Consider the following 24,877-nt stretch of genomic DNA (forward strand, 5'->3'; position numbering starts at 1 on the left):
CTGATGGATTCGCTGTATGTTAGAACACTCTATCTTATGGAGCCATACCTTTAGCCTTAAGATTCATATGTTAAATATTAACTACTTTTAAGACTGTGACTATAAACCAAAACAATTTTAAGATTATTTCATAGCAGTTGAAAAACTTGGTCTTAGTCCTCAAGGGAAAAAGGCAGGAGAGGTTTCAGTTTCATTTAGCTGTAAAACATGGAGGTAGAAGCTACAGAGGTTATCAACAGCACCTATTATCTTCAGAAGCTACAATGTCCATGAAATAAAAACACAATTTTAATTTTTCTTCTCCTACCTTCACTTTAATCACATATTCAAGACAGCCATCATTCCCATGCTTAATTATCTGGGGGCGAAAAAAGAGAAATTTTCTCTACTTACACTACATTTAGTGGTCAGGTATGGCTGCATGGTCATGGCATGTTTGACCATTAGCTGGGGCCTGATTTTGCTGAATAAGAACAAAGTGGTTATGCAAGCAACCAAGCGACCAGAATTCACACCTTTGTTGTCAGAATCTGCAAAAGATCAGAAAATACAGAAAGCATATTAAGTGCAAGTAATGTTTGAGTAATAAAAAACATATGGCTTAAGCATAATTTTATTATCTCTTTCATTACATCTCTTTGAAGATCAATACAGAATATTCTTACTAGATTAAAGATGCAAACATAATAAATTAACATTTTTATGTGATCACAAAATATGTGAAAAAAGCAAAGCTGCTTCAAAGACATCACTAGTTTTTAAATTACTTATTGTACACAGAACTTTGGCTCAGCCAATGATCCCTATTACAACTGTAGAACATACTAATTCAAGTAAAACTTGCCACGTTTGTTTTGGTGATCTGAAAGTTTGAACAAGTTATTTTAAAAGTAGTTCTGTTATTGTGGTTAGGCAGTGAAAATTAGGGCAGCTTTATTATTATACAGTCCTAAAAAGTTCACAATGAACTTAAAAGCAATAACTCATTACCCTCAGTTTTGTAAAAGGAATTCTGTAACAGTAACTTTTTAAGATAGCAGTTTGAACAACCATTGTTATGGCATCACATAAAATTCAAAGGAGTTTAGCTACTGGATCGTAAATAATATTACCTGATAAAGATTCCTCATATTTAAGAATGTGCTCAACCAAATTGTCAACAAGTTGAGTACAGGCTTTCTTCACAGGTTTATATGAGGCATCCTCTTCTGACTTCAACAGCTGTAGTGGTTGAAATGGAAAATGACTTAGTATTAAGGGTGCATTCATTTACATTGGATACATGCTGGTTTTATAACAACTACTACAGATACACAAGGATTTTACACTACAAATGTATTTATTTAACTTCTCCATAAAAGTTACACAGTGAATTTAAAATTAAGCGAAGTAGAAAATCAAACCAAAATGCAAGAGGAGTAAAGAAAAATTAGTCTCAATAAAAAAAAACCAAAACCAAGAAGAGAAAGGTTCTACTGATTTTTCCATTGGGATGAAAGCTAACTTTGTGCTTAATGAAATAATGCAGAAAACAAAAATGCAGTTGTACTTGCCAGAAGTAACTAACAGTTAGAGGGCTTTTAAAATGCTTAGGAAATTCAAAAGGAATATTGGTTTTGACGCTAAGCAAAAATATCAAATGAAGATGAAACAGTTTTATGAACATTTTAACCAGTTAGCCTTCTTCTATATGACTTCAGGTACTGAAATTGTGTCCATTAATATAATTTAATATCTAAGAAGGATTGAGACCATACTATAGCCTTTCACCAGTGCAGGCATTAAGAGGCTCTAGTTTACTTGACTACCTATTTTCATGGCACTCCAGGCTAAAGTAAAATCAAAAGGGGCTTTTTTCATTTGAAAATTAACCAGTGCATACAAGATGTAGAGGACAACGATAACACAGATTAAGAGATATAATCAAGGCAAGCTCAATTCTTAGAAAAATCAGAGTAAAACATAATGTAGAAGTAAACTATACTCTGAAGATTCACTGCTTCTATAAACTGTGTAACAAATCTACTGGATATGAAAATACACTTATCTACCATTTCAAAAAAATCTATAACACACTAGATATGTCTCATTTCAGAATTATCCTAGCTGTGGAATTCATGTTATGTCACTCATTAGTGAAGAGACCATGAAATTTAAAAACAAACAAACAAAACCTCTCCCAAAACCAAGTAGTAAAGTATTTTTAAAACAGATCATATGGAAAGACAGAAATCAATGTCAGACAAAGAAAACTGCACCAATGAAGACTAAAAAAAAAGTCAGATGTCTAAAGTGCACTAACTGAATTTGTCTACTGTAAAGGACTGCTTTTATAGTCCCCCTTCTATGTGTTTTAGTACCAAAAGAAATGTTAAAATTCTAACAATGATTGTACCATGCATTCAAAATTAATTACTTACATTTTGAAGAAGCTGTTCAAACCAATCATACCCTGTATCTCTACAAGCTGCAACCTAGAAGTATTTTTGAGAATAAACTGGTTATAAAAAAGGCATCTGAGGAAAAATTACTTCATTACAGATGTCATCTTATAAGACCACTAAACATGCATAGATATATTTTCATATGCATTCAGTACAACAATTTTATGTCTTTGGAGATTAGAAACTGTCCTCTGCATTTGAAAAGTAGTTCTCACCAATTAGCCTACTCCAGAATTTGTCTTCCGTACAACACAAAGCCTGCACATTTTACTTGAGATTGCTGGCTGTACCATAAACCTGATTTTGGTTTTGTAGAACGTTTTGCAAAAATTGAAGTACAAATACAAGCCTGACGTACTACAAATAAACATGCGTGTGTGTATATATATCTCTATATATTTTTATATAAATAAAGCAAGCCTTCACTGGTATCATATGTCAGGAACAGCTCAAAGGTGCTCCTAAGTAGGACTGGCAGGAGAACTGAGAGTTAAGCTGAAGTCAAATTGACTGACTTCTCAGTCTGGAAGAATGCACACTAGACTACCATTTTGTAAAAACATTGAAAAGCAGGATGAAGTTTAAACCCATAGTTGTAAGTAATGAAGCGAGTACTTTTATTTGATATTTCCATCCTGGTCTAATTGATATTAAAACACCTTCTCAGCACAGTGGCTTTACACACCACATTTTCACTACAAGTTAAAAGTATTTTATTTGACACAAATTTTGTTATTTTGGAGACATGCTATTTAATTTTCTGCTCCTAAAAAGTAGATACAATTATGTGGATACTAGTTTACTGAGTGAGAACATGACCCTGTATCTGTTAAAATAGCTTATTAACCTTTCAAAATAAATGTTATCAACTGTTGGAGGAAAATTTGCTTTTAAGGACAACTTCTTTGCTAGGCTTAACAGTATGTTGCTACTAGCAATTCCTGGAAAATTTTAAATACAATACAAATTTGTTGTGTTTTAACTGGACAAGTGTTTTATTCAACCTGAATATAATGTGGTTCCAGTTATCATTGCCAGCAGATTTGTGAGAATTTAAAAGTTTCCTACAGCCTGTTCCATCAGATGAATAACTTGAGCATATATTCAATGCTAGGAGATATAAAAAGAAAACCATCTGACAATTAAATTACTGTATTCTAAAAAACTACAGACACTATTTCAAAGATACTAAAAACATCAAATTTTGCACATAACCTAACTAAAATTTCTTTAACATACCACATCAGTGATGTTTAGTATTTTCCTTGTCATTGCTTCTTTGTCATGGTGTGGGGTTGGAGTAAACCAGAGCTTCTGGAATGTCTCATTTACTAATTTCTGAAGGAAGAAAAATATTAGCAGAAATAAATAAAGCTTATCTTGGCACACATGCATTATCTCTAACACATCCATACAACAGATTTGTTGATGATGCGTACCATTTCATATGGAATTTTTCAACCTGAGACTGTTGTAGAAAATGTTATCATAGACACACCCAGATGGACAATTACAGGACTTATACTGACCTCTAATAAAGTTTCATTAAAATGATTGCTGGGAACTGATGCTAGAGAAAATGGAGTTACCACCTTCCTGCATTAATTTATATTCCTCAGGAAAACACAGTACCCTCAGAAGCTGACAACTGAACATAAGGTTATGATTTCTACAGGAGAACTAGCAGCAATGGTAGGTTACTTTGGAGTTTTCAAAAGAGCTGTGACAAGGATGTGGACAGGCTGGAACGGGTCCAGAGAAGGGCCACCAAGATGATCAAAGGACTGGGAAGCTGCCATACAAGGATAGGCTGGGAGAGCTGGGTTTGTTCAGCCTTAAGAAAAGGAGGCTCAGAGGGGATCTCATCACCATGTACCAGTACTTAAGGGGTAGCTACAAAGAAGATGGAGACTCCCTTTTTACAAGGAGTGCCATGGAGAGGACAAGGGGGAATGGACACAAGTTGCTCTTGGGGAGATTCCAATTGGACACCAGAGGGAAATTTTTCACAGTGAGGACAGTCAAGCATTGGAATAATCTCCCCAGGGAAGTGGTTGACTCGGCCACACTGGACACTTTTAAGATTCGGCTGGACAGGGTGGTAGGCCATCTTGTTTAGACTCTGGTCCTCCTAGAAAGGTTGGACTAGATGATCCCTGAGGTCCCTTCCAACCTAGGATTCTGTGACTCTGTGAAGGTGGGAAAGAGAGAGAAGCAAAGTCTCTCTACCCAGACAAAGGAAGTAGGTTCCCTTTCAGTGTTTTTGGATGGAGAAAAAAGAATGAAAGTGAACAAAATTATTCCCAAATTATAAGACATATGGTTGTAAAATTCCCTCCTCATTAATGGAAACATAAAAAATACATTGAAGATAATGCCTCGTTTTTTCTGATGTTGTTAGAAAGGCAAGGGGAAGGAGAATAGAGAACAAGGTCATCCTTCCCCAGCAGCACCTTGGAATTCAGCTGTTCATCTACTTCTTGATTAACAGTCTTCTCAGAAGGCCACTTGGCATTAATGTATTTCAAGTGGTAAAAAATATGTGACGCAGATTTAAAGCTGCAGATTTCAAAATCTACTGAAAGTGTGATATAAAATTATTACAGATGTGTTAATTACCCAATTAATTTAAAATTGTTTTGCCAAATCATACAAAACCATTATTGCCAGGTTTATGATTTAAGACATCATCTTAGTTTGTGCCCTTCTGCATACATACTGCACGAAGAGTAGAGTATGATCACATTAGTAACATTTATGGAGTAATAACTGATTCATTGAACATTCAGAATTAAGGCAAAATTAATTTCTATATGAGAATTTGCAGATTTGGCATATATTAATGTCAAGTACTTAATTTTCACAGAATCACAGAACCACAGAATGGATGGGGTCGTAAGGGACCTCTGGAGATCATCTCATCCAACCCCCCTGCTTGAGCAGGGACACCTAGAGCAGGGGGCACAGGACTGTGTCCAGGTGGGTTTTGAATGTCTCCAGAGAAGGGGACTCCACAGCCTGTCTGGGCAGCCTGTTCCACTGCTCTGTCACTCTCACCTTAATTTTGGCTTAAAATTTATTTTGTTTGCAGAAATTAGCCGTATATGCCAATTTTACCTGTTAGAAAAGAGAAGTACAAGAGACAACACTTGCTAGAAGAAAAAAAAAAACCTCTAGAAAAGAACTTTTAAAAATTTTCTGGTTGTCAGCAAGAACTTCAAGAAGATAGAAAAGAAAGGAAAACAAGTCAAAGAGCATTTTAGAAAGCTAAGGTATTTGCTCTCAAAAATTAGAAGTGTATAAGTCATAAATATTACAGAGGAGCAATGCAATACTTTGATTTTTTTGGTCAAAATATTAACACTGAAATGACGATAATTAAAATCCTGAAGGATATGTTTCATTCTACCTTAATGCCTTCTTCATCATTGACTCTTCGAATCATTTTCACACACATCTCTGTAATTTTGGGAAATGTTGGTTGTTCAATGCAGATATCCCTAAGTATCTTTATGACTCTTTTTCTGACACTGATACCAGTATCCTGTGAGGACAAAAGCATTACTCTCTTAAAACAAATCAGAAATAAAAATTAATTTACATGTTATATGAATTAATATTTGAAGATCACCCAATCTGACTTGCAAAATTTATTTAGAAAGGGCAGCTAAAATATTCTGGAGCGCATTTACAGAGGAAGTAAGCATAACTTGTACCACTTTATTTGCAACAAATCTAAAGGTGCTGGCTGAATCCCCAGAATGCTGAAACGTTTCCTCCATTTATGTCCCCCCATCTAAGAGCTCATGATGTTGTATAATTCCATTTCTTAATTCAAGAGCTTACAAGCTAGATGTGATCATGCTTTAGCTACTTTTTTGGAAGACACAAGATTCTCTGCAGATCTGAACTGTAATACTTCATGCCTTTAGATAAAGGTTATGCATAAGATATATTCAGCAATCTTTTCCATTTTCCCAGGCTTTGTCTAAGGAGATGGATGAGGAGGTTCCTATTACCTTATTCAAAACCTGTTGAATCTGCGTGTGAGGATGAGCTGCTTTATGCACACTCATACACACATGAAGCTTATTTCCAAAACCCTTCACAAACATGATTTATCGTGTAACTATAGCAAATGAATAGTATTTGACTAAAAACCTGACATGGATGCTAAGAGCTAGTGTTATCTCACAGTTACATTAACATTGCATTTTATCTGAACATGCAGAAAAAAACACTTTTTGTATGAATACTCTAATAAGAAGCTTTTTAAAACATGAAAAATAGCATAGAAAAGCAAAGTAGTGTTATCTTTTTTTTTCTTTTGGCTTACAAATGGCATCTTCAGATTACTATGTTGTACATCCTTCTTCATCAACCGCACTACTGGGCTGCCCTCAAAGACCCATATCTCAGGTTTCAGAGATGTAGCAAAATTCCTCAGTTCATCTAATTTGTGCCTTAACAATGGAATCAAAAGGAATATAATCCTTGTTCTGATGTGGTACAACTTTATATATATGTTTACCTTTTGATGTAATGAAGACTTACTGGAAACAAGTGATGCCTTTTACAAGGTTGGTCTTAAATGCATGATGCTCCCCATTAAAACAATAACAAAATTTAGTCTTGGGATCATCATTCCACATTATTAAACATACAAACTCAGTTAAAAACAATTTTTCCAGTGCCACTTATTTTATCATAAATATCACAAGTCACCATACCAATATTCTTTCAATCAGCATGTCATAATACTGCTCAGCAAGCTGAGGACGACAGAGCACAAATCGGCCAAGCAGCTCCACAGCTGCTTCTCGTACACTGGTGGAGTTATCCATTAACCGTCCATGAACACCTCGTTGCATATCCAGCTAAAAAGAACAAACAAAACACAGATTCAAAATAAGAAATGAAGGTTTATTTTAAGCATGACAGAAGAACATATGTGCATGACAGATATTTCTTTTTTACCCTGGCTAGAATACTGGGGTCTACAGCAACAACCTCAGATAAACACTTCATGGCTTTTGTTCGAACAGCAATTGCATTTTCACCAAGTACACGCAGAATCTAATAAGAGAACAAAAACAAAGATTCAATTGCTTTGGGAAGGTAGGAAACAACGTTTAACAGGCAAAAATGTTGCAGAGTAATATGCAGACAATTTAAGCAAATTAAGTATGCAAGTGATGTTCCATGGCCCTGAAAACCGAGCATGGATATTTACTAGGATTTGCCACATCTCTAAGACTGGTGCAAACAGGATTTACACATGGTCCGTATGTTCACTTTAAGTCCTTCTATTTTAAACTCTACTTTTGTCATCCAGTTGTGGCTTCCACCATGGTTGTTCTAACAGGGAAGTTGGATTTGGGCATTATAATTTTAAGAATGGCTCTGTGTGCAGATCAATATAAGTAACGCAACCTAAACTAGTGGTGGAGTTCAAGCATTTCACCATGCCAACATGTTAGTGCTCTTCTCCCAGAAAAAGCAAAGAAATTACACTGGTCAAACAGCAGCTTCCAAAGTGACAGTAACATGCACTGAAAGTAACTGACCTGCTGGCTTAAATTTTTAAATTTAACTAAGCTCAATTTCATGAGTGAATATTACCAAATGAGCATGCACCTTAGAGAAGCTGTGAAAACGATTTCAACATTTTGTAATTATCCTCTTTCTGTGTACACCTAATTAAAATGATTTTGTCACACACATGGACAAATGGACAAATAAAATAATGTATGTACAATATGACACATGAAATGCATGGAAGAAAAAGAAACATAATCACTTATGTCATCAATACAGAATATGAAATCACATGGTGTTATCATGGCCTGTTAAATACCTGTGCTCAGCTATGAACAGATAAGGCACACTACCGCAAAGTGTTCGGAATCAGAAACCAATTATGTTTCACTGTACTAACTTCTGGCACAGTTTACCTGTGTCAAATAAATATCGAAGCTCTGGGCAAACGGCCTCATAGAGGCCAAGTAGCGAACAATCAAACATGCATCTTCGTAGTCCACAGTATCAGAATTCATCCTGAAACAAATTCCATGTATTAATTAGGACGTCTATCAAAAATTATTTAAAACATCAAATGCATGGCTAAAAGAAATACATGGTACTGAAATATACCTTAATGTACTGAACTGAGACGGAGCAGTTCTAATGATGCTGCGAAGAAACTTTTTGCGACTTTCCGCTCTATGCATGATTTGTCCTGTGGTTTCAACATCCTTTGCATGATGAGTTCCTTCAGATGAATCCTCATCCTTCTGAGATTTAATTGCTTTCTCTGTCTCCATAGTTGTATCACGGAACCACTGAGCTATATAAAACTTCCGAGAAAACTGGAGAAATACACAGGATGCAGAGAAAACAAAAACAACAGACACAGAAAAGGAAAATTAACAGATTCGTAATGAGATTAAGTGAACTAATGTATCAACAATATTTTGGAAAACAGAAGAGTTTATGTTAGGGTGACAATTTAATTGAAGCACTAATATGCACAACTGAAAAGGATTTTATTCAGCACGTTACTGAAATTATTTTTGTATACACTTGACACCAGAAAGTTGGAATTTACCACTAATGATGCATCAATTTCTGTGTTCTTATCCAGATAATCTAGCAAAGCCTTTTGCAGCTGTTGAATTTCGTCTTCTCCTCCTGAAACCTGTCAGAAGTAGAAACATAGTTATAAAACAGAATATTGCACAACGGTAATTATCATCTGAAAATCTGCATGTCCACATATAAAATACACTGAAGTCAGTTGCTTTGATAATTGCAGAATATTAATTTTTTAACCAATTATTTATAATCTGCACAGAGACTGAAACAAATTCAACTGTGGCTCTGAAGTCTGAAAAAAGATTAGTACCTGATATAAGATATTTGTAAGAGAAATAACCAGCAGAATAAGACTTGTTTTAAAACAGACTGACTGATCTGATTGATTTTCATTCTATGATCTTGTGTGAAGACCCTCTGTCACAGAGGAAAAAAGAAGGGCTGAAATCAAACATAACAGACTGACACAAAGTTTAACCTGTAAAAGCCACCATTAGCCATCTCAGCAATATTAAATATCATAACACTGACTTCTCAGGTGAAAGAGTAATAAAAGGCAATAAAGTAAAATAAAAATAAATATGGAACAGACAACAGTAAAAAGATAAAGGAAACATCAAAGAAATAAAAATAACTTGTCTCTTTGTAAAAATATTTGGTATAACTGTTTTCAGGGATAAAACATCCATACAGGGAAAGTGCAGCAAGTATGCTCAATCTAGGAAAGAACCTACAGAGGTCATTTACAAACACCACTGAGCTCCAGCACTGAAGAGCCATGCTTTCTGAGATTCAACTAAGTTTCTATCAGTCAAAAATCTTGGGAAGAAACACACATATTGTAGAAAAATGTCCCCTATTGCTAAAGCCTATTTACAGAATAAATATTAATTTTCTGGAGAAGCACTTTTAAGATGCACAAAAAGCATTACATATGAAATACTAATCTGAAAACTAGTGCTGGAGACTATGTATCAGATTTGCAGTATCTAAACTGTATGAGGGACAGGATGCCATCCAAAGGGACATGGATAAGCTTGAGAATCGGGCCTATGTGAACCTCATGAGGTTCAACAAGGCCAAGTCCAAGGTCCTGTACCTGGGTCAGGGCAACCCCCAATATCAATACAGGCTGGGGGATGAACGGATTGAGAGCAGCCCTGCAGAGGAGGAGCTGGGGGTACTGGTAGATGAAAAGCTGGACATGAGCCAACAAAGTATGCTTGCAGCCCAGAAAGCCAACCATATCCTGGGCTGCATCTAAAGCAGCGTGGCCGGCAGGTTGAGGGAGGTGATTCTGCCCCTCTGCTCTGCTCTGCTGAGACCCCACCTGCAGTGCTGCGTCTAGCTCTGGAGCCCTCAGCACAGGAAGGACATGGAGCTGTTGGAGCGGGTCCAGAGGAGGCCACAAAAATGATCTGAGGGCTGGAGCACCTCTCCTGTGAGGACAGGCTGAGAGAGTTGGGTTATTCAGCCTGGAGAAGAGATGGCTGCAGGAAGACCTTATTGCGGCCTTTCAGTACTTAAAAGGGTCCTTTAAGAAAGATGAGGACAGACTTTTTAGCAGGGCCTGTAGCGACAGGACAAGGGGTAAAGGTTTTAAACTAAAGGAGCGTACATTTAGCCTAAATATAAGGAAGACATTTTTTACAATGAGGGTGGTGAAACACTGGAACAGGTTGCCCAGAGAGGTGGTCAATGCCCCATCCCTGGAAACATTCAGGGTCAGGTTGGACGGGGCTCTGAGCAACCTGATGTAGTTGAAGATGTTCCTGCTCACTGCAGGGGGGTTGGACCAGATGACCTCTAAAGCCTACTTCCAAACCAAACCATTCTATGATTCTATGTATATCCTGATCTCTCAAATAGTTCTAGTCTATCTAAATCAAACAATGATCTTGTATATGACCAGAAGACAATGTACTTTTCCCTATATACAGGTTATAGAAAATAAATCGGTACCAATGAACTTGTGCATGAGCCAGAAACTATCTCGCTCAACATCTACAAGACAGCACAAAACCAAACCCATAAACTTCAGCATTATACTGAAATATGCGGGTCCTTGCAGTTGCTAACATTACAGCAGACAACTGGATTTTTTTTTTCCCCCAAAATGAATGAGTTCAGGATTTCAAAACATGTCTACAATGCACATAATACCGGCACAGGTTTATATATACATTTGGCACCCTAATGTATGTGCAAATTGTGATTCAAAATTCAGGCCTTCAACCAATGTTAGATTCTGTGGATAACTCGCTGAATAAAAGGGTTGCTTGATGAGCCTTAACTGCCTAACTATCTTCAAACACGTAAACCCAGAACAAACAAAGAGAAACTGTGAAGCCCACAACAAATCACATTTGATATGGATAATAAAAGTAGAAGAATAATTTCTGGCTTAAAATTTTTCAGCTACAAACATTTTTCTTCAGCAATAAAACTCGTAACTCATGACCATCTTAACTTCTGTATGAACAGCACAAATAGAAAAACCTTTCTACAAAGACAGCACATAATATAGCTTGCTGTCCTGCTTTCAGCTGGGATAGAGTTAAACTTCTTCATAGTAGCTAGTATGGGGCTATGTTTTGGATTTGTGCTGGAAATGGTGGTGATAACGTGGGGATGTTTTAGTTGTGGCTAAGTAGCGCTTACACTGGTCAAGGACTTTTTCAGCTCCCCGTGCTCTGCCAGGTGCACAAGAAGCTGGGAGGGGACACAGCAGGGACAGCTGACCCCAACAGACCAATGGGATATTCCATACCGTATGACATCATGCTCAGTATATAAAGCTGGGGAAAGAAGAAGGAAGAGGGGGGGATGTTCGGAGTGAATGTGTTTTGTCTTCCCAAGTAACTGTTACGCATGTGGTAGAGCCCTGCTTTTGTGGACACGGCTGAACACCTGCCTGCCCATGGCAATGAGTGAATGAATTCCTCGTTTTGCTTTGCTTGTGTGTGTGGCTTTTGCTTTACTTATTAAACTGTCTTTATCTCAACCCACGAGTTTCCTCGCTTTTACTCTTCTGATTTTCTCCCCCATCCCACCGGCGGGGAGTGAGCAAGCAGTTGTGTGGGGCTTGGCTGCTGACTGGGACTAAACCATAATGCTTGCAAACATCAGCAAGTGGAGAAAAGTACAGTTAGAAGTCCACAACACAAGTGTATCAAGAGGTAAACTAATGAAAAGCATGCAAAAGTGTTCAAATCAACTTGATAATCTATGATAGATTTCTACAAAAAGAAAAAAAATCTACTGTTTAAAAAAGTCAAAACAGAATAGATTTTCTCCTAAATCTAATTCTATGGGTCATGAGTCCAAACCACATTTGAGAGAGTTATAAGCATTCATCAATCATTGGGGAATATCCTGGTAATGATATCAGAGTGTAGAAGGAAATATCCAATAGAGTCTAAGTATTCAATTCAGCAAGAAAAAAAAATCTGTAGAAGTATAAATTCATTTCTGAATGGGAGTAATAATTTAAGTTTCTGATGACGACAGCTGAGTATGTCTACCAGTGGATCTTCTTATTTTCTTGCCATTTGAACAGCAAAGTGAAGTTTAGATGTCATGTACACATTTCAAAGTATTTATTTGTTCTTATGTTACAAATCATAAACAACACACTGTCTCCTCTGACTGATGGTACTGTATAGCACACACCTTCTACAACTGGTATTGTCTAGCATCACTGATGTTAAGCTTCGTGAGTAACTGAAAAAATGCTTTTAGCACTCAGTTGTCCAGAGCAATTTTATTTTCTGCAGATGTCAATGCCTCGTAACTGCCTGATCCTGTAAAACCCCCAACAAATAGAAAAATTCAGGTCACCACTTAGATATACATCTTTTTAGAATATCTTTCAAAACTATTCAAACTTCTGGAGGTAAGGAAAGAGAAAAGGATCCTTCTAAAGTACCTCCCTATGAAATCTAATGCAGAATTTTCAGAGTCACTGCCAACAGAGGAGATTTATAACCCCTTAGCACATAGAAGTATAAATTATATTAAGCCACAGACATAAAGATTTGACACTGTATGTTGTTGAGTATTCTTATCAACAAAAGTTATTGGAAGTATCAGCCTCATAAAGGAGTAGATGAATTTTCATTCTGTATTTGAATACCTGTAAAGTGCAGAAGTTTTTCCATTAACATAAATCTGTAACAGTCATTATAAAGTACGTGTAATAGATCTGTAGTCTTTTCAGGTAACTGAAAGGGAAATGAACTTGATAAAACTACTTAACTTTAGATCATTCTGAGAACAGTTAGAAGTTCAGAAAGAAATGTGTAGCATCCATAAGAAATGTGCAAGTCCACATTTTTAAAAGGACACAAGGTGTGAAATTTTCTCATCATATTATGTACCGTATAGCACCCAAATGCATACACTGCTTTGATAATTGTTGCCACCCTTGCAGGTTTGGAGCAGCATTAGCAGAAATGCAAATATGCACTCTCTACTGAAAGATGTATGCAAGTTCAGTTTAAAAACCAAAGCAAACCACCCCTGCCCCACTCCTCACAAAAAAAAAAAAAACCCCAAACAACCAAACCAAAACAAAAAAACCCCAGGATGACCAGCTACATCACATAAAATCTAACCTAACAGGCCTAACAGTTTATATCTCTCAAGCCTATATAGGAGTGCCAGAAGCTCAGTAACCACTTTGCAATAGCAAATGCAGATGCATATGTATTTTTAAGGCCTCTTAAGATAGAATCCAACTGTTGCTCCATTATTTCCTCTGGCTTGTCACAAGAAAACTGACTTACATCTTTAAAATTTTCAAGTATTTCAGTGGATACATCTCAACCCAGCTGGCAGGGGATCTCTCACATACCTGTTTGAGGATTCTGGCTATAGATCCTTGATCCATTTTGCTAGTGACTGCATCTTTCCTCAGTCTTGCAGCTACAGTTCCAAGATAGTCAAGTGATGCAACTCTTAATGCCATTTCTGTAGATTTGTTACTGAACTGGTGAACCTAAGAAAACCAGAAAAAACTGTTAGAACCAAATATTTATTTATGCAACTGAGATTCTTCTCACAAGAGACTTCTCGACCTTATTAAAAATTCCACCTAACTTCCATGTCGCATAAAATTACGTAATTTTAAATTACATCACAGATACACTTGCTTTACTTAAATGTTTCTTCCTTTATTTGGTCTCTCTCTCTCCCACTAAATATCCCTGTGAGAGTTTTTTAAAATACATATTTTCATAAAATAACCTGGACAACTAGTACAGCAGAATATCCTTTGCAATAGCATAGATCTTATGCACCATAATGCAACCCTTCATTATTCACACAAGTATAAGGAACGCTACATTTTACCAGGAACAGGACCATAAAATACTCTTCCAAAAAACAGCTCAAATTACTGTGTTAATTACACTGTACTACTGAAGAACAACTCTCAAAAAGCAGGTCAACAAAAATATTCACATTCTGTAAAATACTGTAAGTAAATGCTCTTATTGGTAAAAAACCAAACCAGTTAATTGTTTTCAGGTTCTGTGCCAAAGGAATAGTCCAGAGAAAATGTTTAACATGAATAATTACACCTTTTAGTCTGACTTTACTCCAAATGAAAATCTATACTTATTAGATGCAATACAATGGCATTTTCTCATGGAAATTGTCATGGAACACTGGAAGTGGACTTCCATGAGAAACTATATGTATGATCTTTAACAAGTTCCATATGAATGACCCTCTAACCCAAATTTTATTATCTAGGTATTACACAGTAGTGGTACATTTAATGCTTGCTTAGTTAATGCTTACTAAAAATTAAATAATGCCACCTTTAATGCTGTGTATGTGTCAACACTCAGGAAGCATTCTTGTATTAGTTTCAGCTGAAATAAACAAGTCTTCATTGTAATAAGAAATAAATTAATATAATAGTTAAAACCAAGAATCCCTTACCAATAGTCTTCCTAATAAGCTAAGCAGCAATTCTGCAGCCGGCCATTCTGGTTTATTGACTGTGGAAAGAAGATCTTGAATGAAGTTCTCAAACAGTGGCCTGTAATCTTCTTCTCCTTGTTTACTGCCACACCTGTTTAAAAGAAAATGCATTTTGTAAGCAAATTTAAGAGTCATTTAAGCTTTTCTTCTGACGTAAATGGAAATAATCCTATTTTTAATCAGAAAATAGTTTTATACAATTCTAAAAAAAATAGCTGAAATATTAGCAGAAAATTTGTTTTATTCATTTACAGAGAAATATTTTAAACAGTTACCACTCCAAGCTGCACTGCAAGTAAAGCAGCTAATCCGTGATAGCAAAATTTTGTTTGAAGACTTTTTTATTTATTGCTTTGAGTTCAAGTCTGCATTAACTTGGATGGACAAAGCAGGTGCAACTGTAAAGCTCAAGCTGGAGTGGGGTATTTAGGAGGTGTTCTGTCTATATTCCTTAAACTTGGTCTGATTTATCTGACAGTGATAAGATGTCTCAGTACTATACTCCACAAAGGTTAAAATCAGAAGGTAAAAACCCCAAAAGATAACATACCTGATAGTGCTTCACTTACGTGTGGCACCCCTAACCTTAAAGATACCTGAAGTATGCAGAGATATTGCTTAAATGGCTATTAAATAGCCTTTCAGCTTAAAAGCAGAAAATAACATGATAAAAACCTCAAGACTTATTCTTAGAAATCCTTTAGTTATTCAAGTATAGTCTTATTTTTTTTTCTCCTGTTGAGCTATTGACATTCCTAACTTTAGATAAATGAAAGTAAGTTTTAGGGTTTTTTTAATATCTTTGTCATTCTGATGACTGAATGAATATGGCTTTACCACTTAAATATTTCTCAGCCTTGTCTTCCACGCTTCAGATGAGTCATAGACTCCCACTAGAAGGATCCTACATGAACTGTCAAACAGATTCTTAAATGTAGAAAGAACTCTCTGCAGAACTTCTGGCCCGTAAGAATTTTTGTAGCTCTCTTAAGGATCTATAAAGAATATTGTTACAAATAACTTCAGGAGTAGGTATTTAGCATTTCAAAGTGGTTAGGTTTGTCTTAAGGTATGACAGACCTTACTTGGAGTTGGTTTCATCAACACACTAAAGAATGCAACAGTACTTACTTCTTAAGGAAAATAGAAAGGAAGTTTTGTGCTGTTCTCATGGCTGTTTCATAGGAGTTAGTAATAAGCACATCTTGATCCACCTAAAAACAAGATACATTTGTCTATTTTTTTAGTATACACAGACATATGATTTCCAGATCAACATCATTCATGCATCAAATAATTACAGCAGACATAAAATGACAATGTTTGATTACACCATAATAAAATATTATACCTACAAACACACAAAGTCATTCCTGCACGCACACACACACAAAAATTATGGCTTTTTAAAAACATCTTACTTTCTTGTTTGATTCCTCCTCTGAATTAGAATCTTTTTCTGCTGATGGTAAGTGCACCACACACTGAATAAGCTGCAGAACTAGGGCTGTTACCATCTGAATATACACAGGCTCTCCATCAGTGTCACTGCTGTTTAACCTGTTAATAAGAAAAGACAGCATCAACACTAAAACTAAACAAAGAAGACAAACTAAAAATGTTTGGCCCTAAATAATATCTTTCTATAATTATTAACACAGCTAGAAATCTGTGTTCTAGACATTTATCTATTTATTTGATTCTCTCTTATGCAGTGTAAGACGTGGTCTAACAAAAACTGTAGTATTATTCTCAGGCAGCAGAGACGAACTGAAACAGACCAAAGATGGGCTATCAGAGTATCTGTGAAGTTCAGCAGCCAAAAAATCTACAGGAATATGTAATAAACACCTACAGGCTAAGGCACTTACTAATAGGCTTATTATATAACACCATATTAATTTCTAACACAACATAAAAAAAAATATACCAATTACCTGGTCTGACTTCTACAAAAGTTATACCTATGGTAATCTGAGGTAGCATAACAGACTATGAAGTTCAGCATGCAAGTGTCTTAAGTGTGTCTTTACATTGGTAAGACCAGTATGAATACACTCCATGTTTCTCCCATGATAGAAGCTGAGAAATAGTATGGTGTTTACTACCCATACACACATCAACACCACCTATTACTACCCTTACAATAGCAAAGGGTGATAATCCCTGACATCATCCTCCTCAAATTATCAAAATATTAACTGGGCACAAAACAGATTGTAGTTATTATCTTTTTGAAGTTATCTTTGACTATTTTAGAGAGGAAAGCTTTTAATACAAAATTTTGTGTAAGCTGTACCCTTCATGACTGTAGCCATGCTTAGAGAATGGACAGTTAGAGAATCCTTTAACAGATCAGAATTAGGACTCTGCAGATTAACAGTGGCCTTGAGACCATGACTTCCTTCTGGCACAGGTCCTAATTCAAAGAATGTGTCTACAATTTATGCTCCTATTCATACCACCTTCCTATTTGCTAAATCTCTCTGATGTCTATAACCAAAACAGTAGGAAATACTAGGAGCAAGCACTTATGTTAACATTAGTGTCACTGAATTCAACTTCAAAGTTCAAGCGTATTTCTTTTCCTGGATAGGTCCTGTTCATCCACCCTGGATTGGACAAAACATTTATTGGACAATTTGTCTGTCTCTGGGGACAAGATGTATGCAAGCAAGGAACAAAATCAACACCAATAACAAATGTTTTAGGATCATTTAAAGCATCCCAACCTCAAATTTAACTGAAATCCAGTTCAGGTCGCATTCCTTCTCAGATTGAATTTGACCCCATACTATTATTCTGAAGATGCACTGAAATCCAGCTGAAGTGCTTAAAAGACAGTTGAAGTCAACAGAGCAGTTCCTAAATTAAACTCATTCAAAGGGATACTACATTGATTTCCTTACTGGTAAGAGTGCTCTGAGTGTGTCCTCAAAGAAATTCAGCCAGAATTAAGAAATTATGGAACTCCATACAAACAGAACCAAAGAATTTTCCAACAAATCAACTCTGAATACACACTAACATTACACTCATTTACATCCTCAGTGAGACAAAAAAATATTTCAATTATTTTCATAAGCAGGCACAAATATGATGGCATAAGGAAGAGTGATTATTACAAGACATTTGTCAGGCAGTACTGTTCGCATTGTTTTGAAATATCAACCTCTAAAAAAGTGCAGCTTGTGGAGTCATAGATTTTTAAAGAAATAGTTAATATTGAAGCCTAAAACCCTACATCTACAAAACTGTAAATGCTATTGTCTGCAAGTTAACAATCTATGTCAAAAATTACCTGAAGTTTCTCAAACTCCTCTTGCTAGTTGGTAGTCTTGCAAGAGATGTGAAAATTTCTTCTAGTATTAACTGCCTATGTTTTTCATACCTGGAGAACACCTATTTAACAGTTACAGGAATGATAGAAAAATATTTATTGTTACATAAAATATCGCTCGTTAAATATATTGTTAAAAATTATATATAGAAACATACACTTTACATGACAAATAAATTATAATTAATGCACATCTTGTTTTTAATACATTGTTTTTTCGAAGCAAGCATTTCTTTATAAAATACATAAAAACTTTTTCAAATATAGATTTTTAAAAATCTTCAAATAACATAAATGTGCAATGGCTCTTAAAAATACCTTATGCTTTAAAAATTCCTGTCAATGGTAGAATATGCTCTGTAGGGAAGTCAAACAGTGTAACACTAAGCTTTCTGACTCCAGTACAGAGCAAAACTCTGTGGTAACAAATTACATGAACACAGGTATGGCTGGAGAGCACATCTAAGAAACCAGTTTTACTTCATATCCTGAGCTTTCATGTTTGCCTGACATGACATACTCTTTCAATTTACAGGGTCAAGATTGTAGAGTTTGACTCTCCTTTTGTTTAGGCAGAATACTGGAGTATATCATCATTACAAAGATGGAAAACTCCCACTTGAACAGGCACATCTGTGTTGCACCGCATTTTTCCTGAAATAATATTCTACCTGCCCCATAAATTTTTCACATAGCCACCTCTTCTGAGGAACATAATTTCTTCTATTACATAGAAGTTTCCTACTAGTTCTATACCTTATTTCATTGCATAAATTCAAATCTTAGAATAGGAAATAAGGAAAACCACATTGCTAAGATTTCTTAAGACAAGAAAGGACAGGTAAGAGGAAGGGGTTTGTGTTTACACTTTAAACAACATAACCAAAATTCCTTGCTTAAGTGGGATATTTTTTCCTATACAGTACTCTGCAAATAGGGGCAGCTTGGGCAGATTCAATACTACTTCTGGATTATGATACCAAACCGTAAAAACATGCAAGAATAAAATCAGTTTTAAACTCCAGTTCTCTACCAGAGAGAAAATACAGCCTATGTAAATGTCCTAACAACTCTCAGAAGTACAGGAACATGAAACTTCAAATTAAGATGTACTTACTGCAGTCACTAATTTGATGGCACATAACTGTAGTTCACTGACATTTTCTACAAAGAAAGGTGTTATTCCCATAGACGATACCTATCGATGGAAAGAAATTATTGTAATTATGTTTGACAAACAAACTGCTATTTATGTAGTTTCACAGGTAGGTTATTCATTCAGGAGGTAAGATATTCAATAAGATGTATTACTTCATATTATTTGCAAATAAAGTTATTAAAGGATATTAGAGAACAAGACTTATGAGGAGTGGCTGAAGGAACTGGGGCTGTTTAGTCTGGAGAAAAGGAGGCTGAGGCGAGACCTTATTGCTCTCTACAACTACAAGAAAGGAGGTTGTAAGGAGGTAGGTGTCAGTCTCTTCTCCCAGGTAACAGGATGAGTAATAGGACAAGAGGAAACAGCCTCAAGTTGCACAAGGAGAGGTGTAGATTGGATGTCAGGAACAATTTCTTCACTGAAAGGGTTGTCAAGCATTGGAACAGGCTGCCCAGCAAAGTGGTTGAGTCACCATCCCTAAAGGTATTTAGAAGATGTGTAGATGCGGTGCTTAGGGACATGATGGATCTGGCAGTTTAATGGTTGGACTCAATGATCTTAAGGGTCTTTTCCAACCTGAATGATTCTACGACTCTATATTTGACTACAACCAGGTTAAACTCTTCTTAAGTGTACAAGAAACCCATTTAAGATTTGAACAGAAAATGCTCTTCTGCAGGTTACCTATTTTGATGTTAATAATTCAAAAGTTTGTACTGGTTTCGTACTTCATGTCACTGAGACAATCATCCTTGACATTCTCTCTGGGAAAAGAACAAACATTCTCAGACAGAAATTTTTCTAATAAAACTTACCTGAAGAATAGTTGTATCAGTAAGAAGCTGTATCTCTAGTAACTCTGACAAGCTGCTGACAATGTCACAAACTTTGTTATACAACATCACTATAACTCTTTGCTTGTGGGTGGAACACTTGGCACGTTTTGCTTTTGAACTTAAAACACCACCTAGAAAATAAAAAATATCTTCATTAATTGTTTCAATGTTTCACATTATAAAGATAATCTTCCTCAAAAAGTGTCCCCCAAACAAATGCATAACTACAGCTCTTGCTGTAAAAGCAATTGCTTACAGAAGAAAAGCTATTTAACAGCATCAGCTGGAAAGCAAGAATTTCACATTATACTGATTTTTCATAACTGCTCTAATTTCTAGACACTAGATTTTTAAAAATATTCTTGAGGTTGGACACCCGCATTTAAAGGTATGTACATGACAACAAAATGCTAAATGCTAAATAGTTTTCACTGAAATAAAAAAAATGACTTATTCCTATATACAACTACACATAGAAGCTGAACTTCAGATAAACTTCTAAATACTTTATTTACATTGACATTATTGCAGTAAACCAAGATGATGTATGACTAAGTTATTCAGAAGACGCATTTCATTCATTGTCTTTTTACTCTACATTTCATCATCCTCAAACTAACACAAAGCATTAATTCAGGATGCTGTATGTAATATGGAAGAACTATCAGTTTAACACTTGCACAGAAAAATCTTATTCCAGAAAGTCATATCATTTGCATCATCACACAGTAGATTATGTTCTGATATTTTTTAATGTGGAAATATTTTTTAAAAAATTTCTTAGCATACTAACCACCATGAGGATCCAATCTATACACAGGATCATACTGAGGATAGAGAGTGTTCTGTAAATGAAATTTTGTGTATTGAATAACTCTTTCTATTACATCCTCAATATATACAGCTTTAGGCATATTTGGTGATGTCATAATATTGATGGCAGTAAGACAAGCATCAGCAGATTTTGTCACTCTTTCCATAATAAGATCTCTCCATAATCTCTCCTCATCTTCAGTGTCATTGTTCTGTAACAGGCAAGAAAAAAAGGAGAGTTTGAGAACAAGAAGTAAAATTTTTATTATTTCCAAGTAAAAGATAGCAACCTTACCTTAATATACTTACATACACGTAAGTATAAAATGTTGCATTTCCTTTTTGATACAAAAATAGTTTGTTTTAGAAATCAACTGTTTGTTTTACTAGCAACATGTTTGCAATATGTCTCCCTAAGTTACAAGTCTTCAAAGTTTCACTGTATTCTTTTGCTAGAACACAAAGAATCTTTCTGAGTATCATTTGGAAGCACTATGAGGGAAGATTGCCACATACTCTACTTAAGACTGATGCACTTTAAGCAAAATCTACACTCATTCATCTAGTGCTTTCTTCAGTGGCCTATGCACACCAGTTGCTGCTTTGATCAAGCTAATTTTTGCCACTAGAGGGAATTCTTACACAAAAAGACTGTTACAAGTCACAAGAAACTTAAGTACATGACTTTGCTTCATAGACCAACCCATCTACTATCAATGGGTTTAAAACATGCCTTATCAAATATGTCTATTTAGATTTACTATAGGGTACAGAATCTCTGTATTTCTGTGTTTGTACAAGTTACAAAACCAAACCTACATGAGGTTAGTTATGATGACCCAGCACTCTTAAATATTGTAATAAAATTATCTCTGGTACAGCCATAACCTACAGAGAAAAAGAATCTTTCCTGCCTGTATGACATTGTAATTCAACACTTCCGTCTTTCCTTGTAAAAAATGAGCGCGTTGGTAAAATCATATTAACTTTCTCCCTTTTGGGTAAGAATCTAAAACAGTATCACAGTGCATTATATATATGATATATATATTTGTAAAATCAACAGAAATCTGCAAATCAGGAGATCCCTGTAAAGTTCTTGCACAGAATGGCTTTAAGTCATTTGTTCCTTACATAAATGAGTCTTTAAAAAATTCCAAGTAGTTTCAAGTATTTCCTTTTTTTTTTTTTCTCATTAACCTTGGAAATAAAAAAAATATGGAAGTGCACTCTGCCTCTGAAAAACATCCTGACACAGAGGTAGTATATCTTCATTGCACTGTAAAAGAAGTAAGCTCACTCCTTAGCAGAAGCTTTCTTTGCCATAATGATTTGAGTCAAGTTTAATAGGTTTTAAGAAAAAAAAACTAAAATTGTTTTGGCTAAAGGTTGCTTCTTTTTTAAATCAAAGCTTTGTCTCTGATTTGCAATCATTGGACAATTTCATTAACTGCTTAATAATCTTGAGTTTTATTACAAAAAGCTGAAAGAAAAATACCACTTTGAAAGCATTAGAATAAAGACTTAATCACACTGAAGTAGAACAGGTAAACCAGCACCTTCTTTTCACTTATTTTTCATCTTGCTGAAGACATTCAGAACCATACACTGAAACTTCGAAACCCCTACAAACTACCTAGATAAAAGCATTTAGGTGCAAATAGTATGTCTCTGGTTTTCATTTGCAAGATCAAATTCTTCCTTTCCAATATAAATAATAACTCTCCACATCTGCAGATCAAGCGGGTTTTTCCCATAAAACTCAAGAACTCTATTCTTGCTAGAATATTGACTAGAAAGTGTAGAAGTATCATGTATCAGCCTTACAAAAGCTTCAAATCCCCATGTACTTTTAGGTATATCAGTAAAGAAACCCTAAAATCTTAAGCTTCCTAATAATTCTGTTTATGCTAACAACTTTTAACTTTGCAGCATAAGAACAGAACTAAACAAAGTGCTTCCTCCTTTCTTAATGCTTAGGAGAAGAATATGCTCTACATGAAAGCTGTAGTACTTCTTTCATGGTGTAAGGGATGTTTTATGGACACATAGCAAAGTAGCAAAGAAATGTCCAAGAGTGCAAATTCCACCAGTTACCATGAATATTTTATGAAGAAACTATAACATTGAAACAAAAGAAAACTCAGTTACTCCCAATACACCTGTTTGTTATTACTACTATAGTAACACATGTTTAGTCCTGAAAAAATATAATCAATTGAATTTTACTTCAAATCTTAAAATTTGGCAATCTCAATCACATTGTATCAGAAATTCCTTTCACACACATTCACAGTGTTTGAAACAATCTCTAACTAGGACTCAAGTGAAGAAACTCTGTTCTACACAATGCTGTGAAATTACATAATTTGAAACTCACATGGTTAAGTAATGTAGAAAGCTTTGATCCATCTTGAATATTCTTCTCCAAAATATTCAGGACTTTTACTGTTTTATCTGTTGAGAGCTAAAACAAGAAGAGAAACACATCAAACAACTGCAGGAACATAAAGGCTTCCAACGCTGGAAAGAATGTCTATGGATGATGGATAGAGCTTGTTATATAATCTGAAACATTTAAATTGTAAGCAGTTTGAGATAAGGATCGGATCTTGATTTCTGTGGTTTCTGACACAGCATGACTGACAATGGTGATAATATAACTAAACTAGGTGAAACATATTCTGAGATTGCAATCAAATGGCATTTTCAATCAACAAAATCCATAGAAATGGATTTAAAATTGCATATCTGTCACTAATGTTGTATAGTTATATACTTTTGCTTCTAGAAACAGCAATTTACCAAATCTGAGTACCAATCGAAAATTCTAACTGGCCATATAGAGCTTTATTAGTAGAAAATCGAAATTCCATGAACAAGCAGAAATAAAATAGCCTGATACTTGAGTGATAATAAAAAAGAAATGTATTGTTAATATTAGTGTTAACTTTGAAGAACTAGCATGTTGAAAAAAGTAACTTAAACTCACTTACTGATCTTCTACAGAATTATGATTACAAAATTTGTAGAATATGTGTAGAACTTGAGGAGAGTCAGTTTCACTCATCCAGAGACTACCGACACTCACCTTTAGAAGCAATAAAATTCTGATTTTATGTACCCATGTATGTATGAATGTGTGAAAAATAGGAAACAGAGGTTAAGGGTGAGAACTATCAGGAAAGAGAAACACTCGGGCTGACAATACGCTACAACGGAAGGTAGGAAGATTGAAGAAAAGTCCAGGAAGAACATCTAAACTTTGGATTACAGAAAACCCTTCAGAATAACTTTTACAAGTGGTTTTACAGACACTACATAAACATTTTAAGTGGTCACGAACAGGCAGAGTAAGAGTTTAACATAAGACTGCCAAAAAGCCAAGACTTCCAGGAAGATAAGGAAAGCAAGAACATTGTTTCTAGAGGTATAACACCAATAGTCTGCACCAACAAAAAGTTCCTTTGAACTGAAGTCGGGAAGAATATAGCAAAGAAACCACAATATGCAGTCAACAGAAAATGAATCTTATTATCACCTGGGGTGTTAAATCTTCTAAGTTTGAAAGGCCTTTTTGGAGAGATGTAGGAAACAGGCAGTTCAGTTTGATACTGGCTGGATATCATACATTTACATTGCACTGATAGCATGTATTCAAAAGGGTGGATTTTTTTACTTTGCCAGCGGGTTCTGATTT

General features: G+C 35.4%; 1 protein-coding gene across 8 annotated transcripts in view; it reads right to left on the minus strand.

Annotated features, from left to right (window-relative positions):
• Positions 1–24,877, minus strand: part of NIPBL (NIPBL cohesin loading factor) — a 161,277-nt gene that overhangs the window by 14,339 nt on the left and 122,061 nt on the right. For all 8 annotated transcript variants that reach the window (XM_075079886.1, XM_075079893.1, XM_075079890.1 and 5 more), the window contains 19 exons: positions 23,558–23,644; positions 21,158–21,389; positions 20,344–20,495; positions 19,487–19,567; positions 18,331–18,431; positions 16,451–16,589; positions 16,161–16,243; positions 14,988–15,120; positions 13,894–14,037; positions 9,052–9,141; positions 8,598–8,812; positions 8,399–8,501; positions 7,422–7,520; positions 7,175–7,321; positions 5,854–5,988; positions 3,684–3,782; positions 2,421–2,474; positions 1,113–1,221; positions 394–530 (listed from right to left, as the gene is read on the minus strand). In XM_075079886.1, coding sequence (XP_074935987.1) covers positions 394–530; positions 1,113–1,221; positions 2,421–2,474; positions 3,684–3,782; positions 5,854–5,988; positions 7,175–7,321; positions 7,422–7,520; positions 8,399–8,501; positions 8,598–8,812; positions 9,052–9,141; positions 13,894–14,037; positions 14,988–15,120; positions 16,161–16,243; positions 16,451–16,589; positions 18,331–18,431; positions 19,487–19,567; positions 20,344–20,495; positions 21,158–21,389; positions 23,558–23,644 — 2,340 coding nt within the window. The remainder of the gene's footprint in view (positions 1–393; positions 531–1,112; positions 1,222–2,420; positions 2,475–3,683; positions 3,783–5,853; positions 5,989–7,174; positions 7,322–7,421; positions 7,521–8,398; positions 8,502–8,597; positions 8,813–9,051; positions 9,142–13,893; positions 14,038–14,987; positions 15,121–16,160; positions 16,244–16,450; positions 16,590–18,330; positions 18,432–19,486; positions 19,568–20,343; positions 20,496–21,157; positions 21,390–23,557; positions 23,645–24,877) is intronic.

Source organism: Phalacrocorax aristotelis, chromosome Z, assembly GCF_949628215.1.
Source record: "Phalacrocorax aristotelis chromosome Z, bGulAri2.1, whole genome shotgun sequence".
Taxonomy (NCBI): Eukaryota; Metazoa; Chordata; class Aves; order Suliformes; family Phalacrocoracidae; genus Phalacrocorax; species Phalacrocorax aristotelis.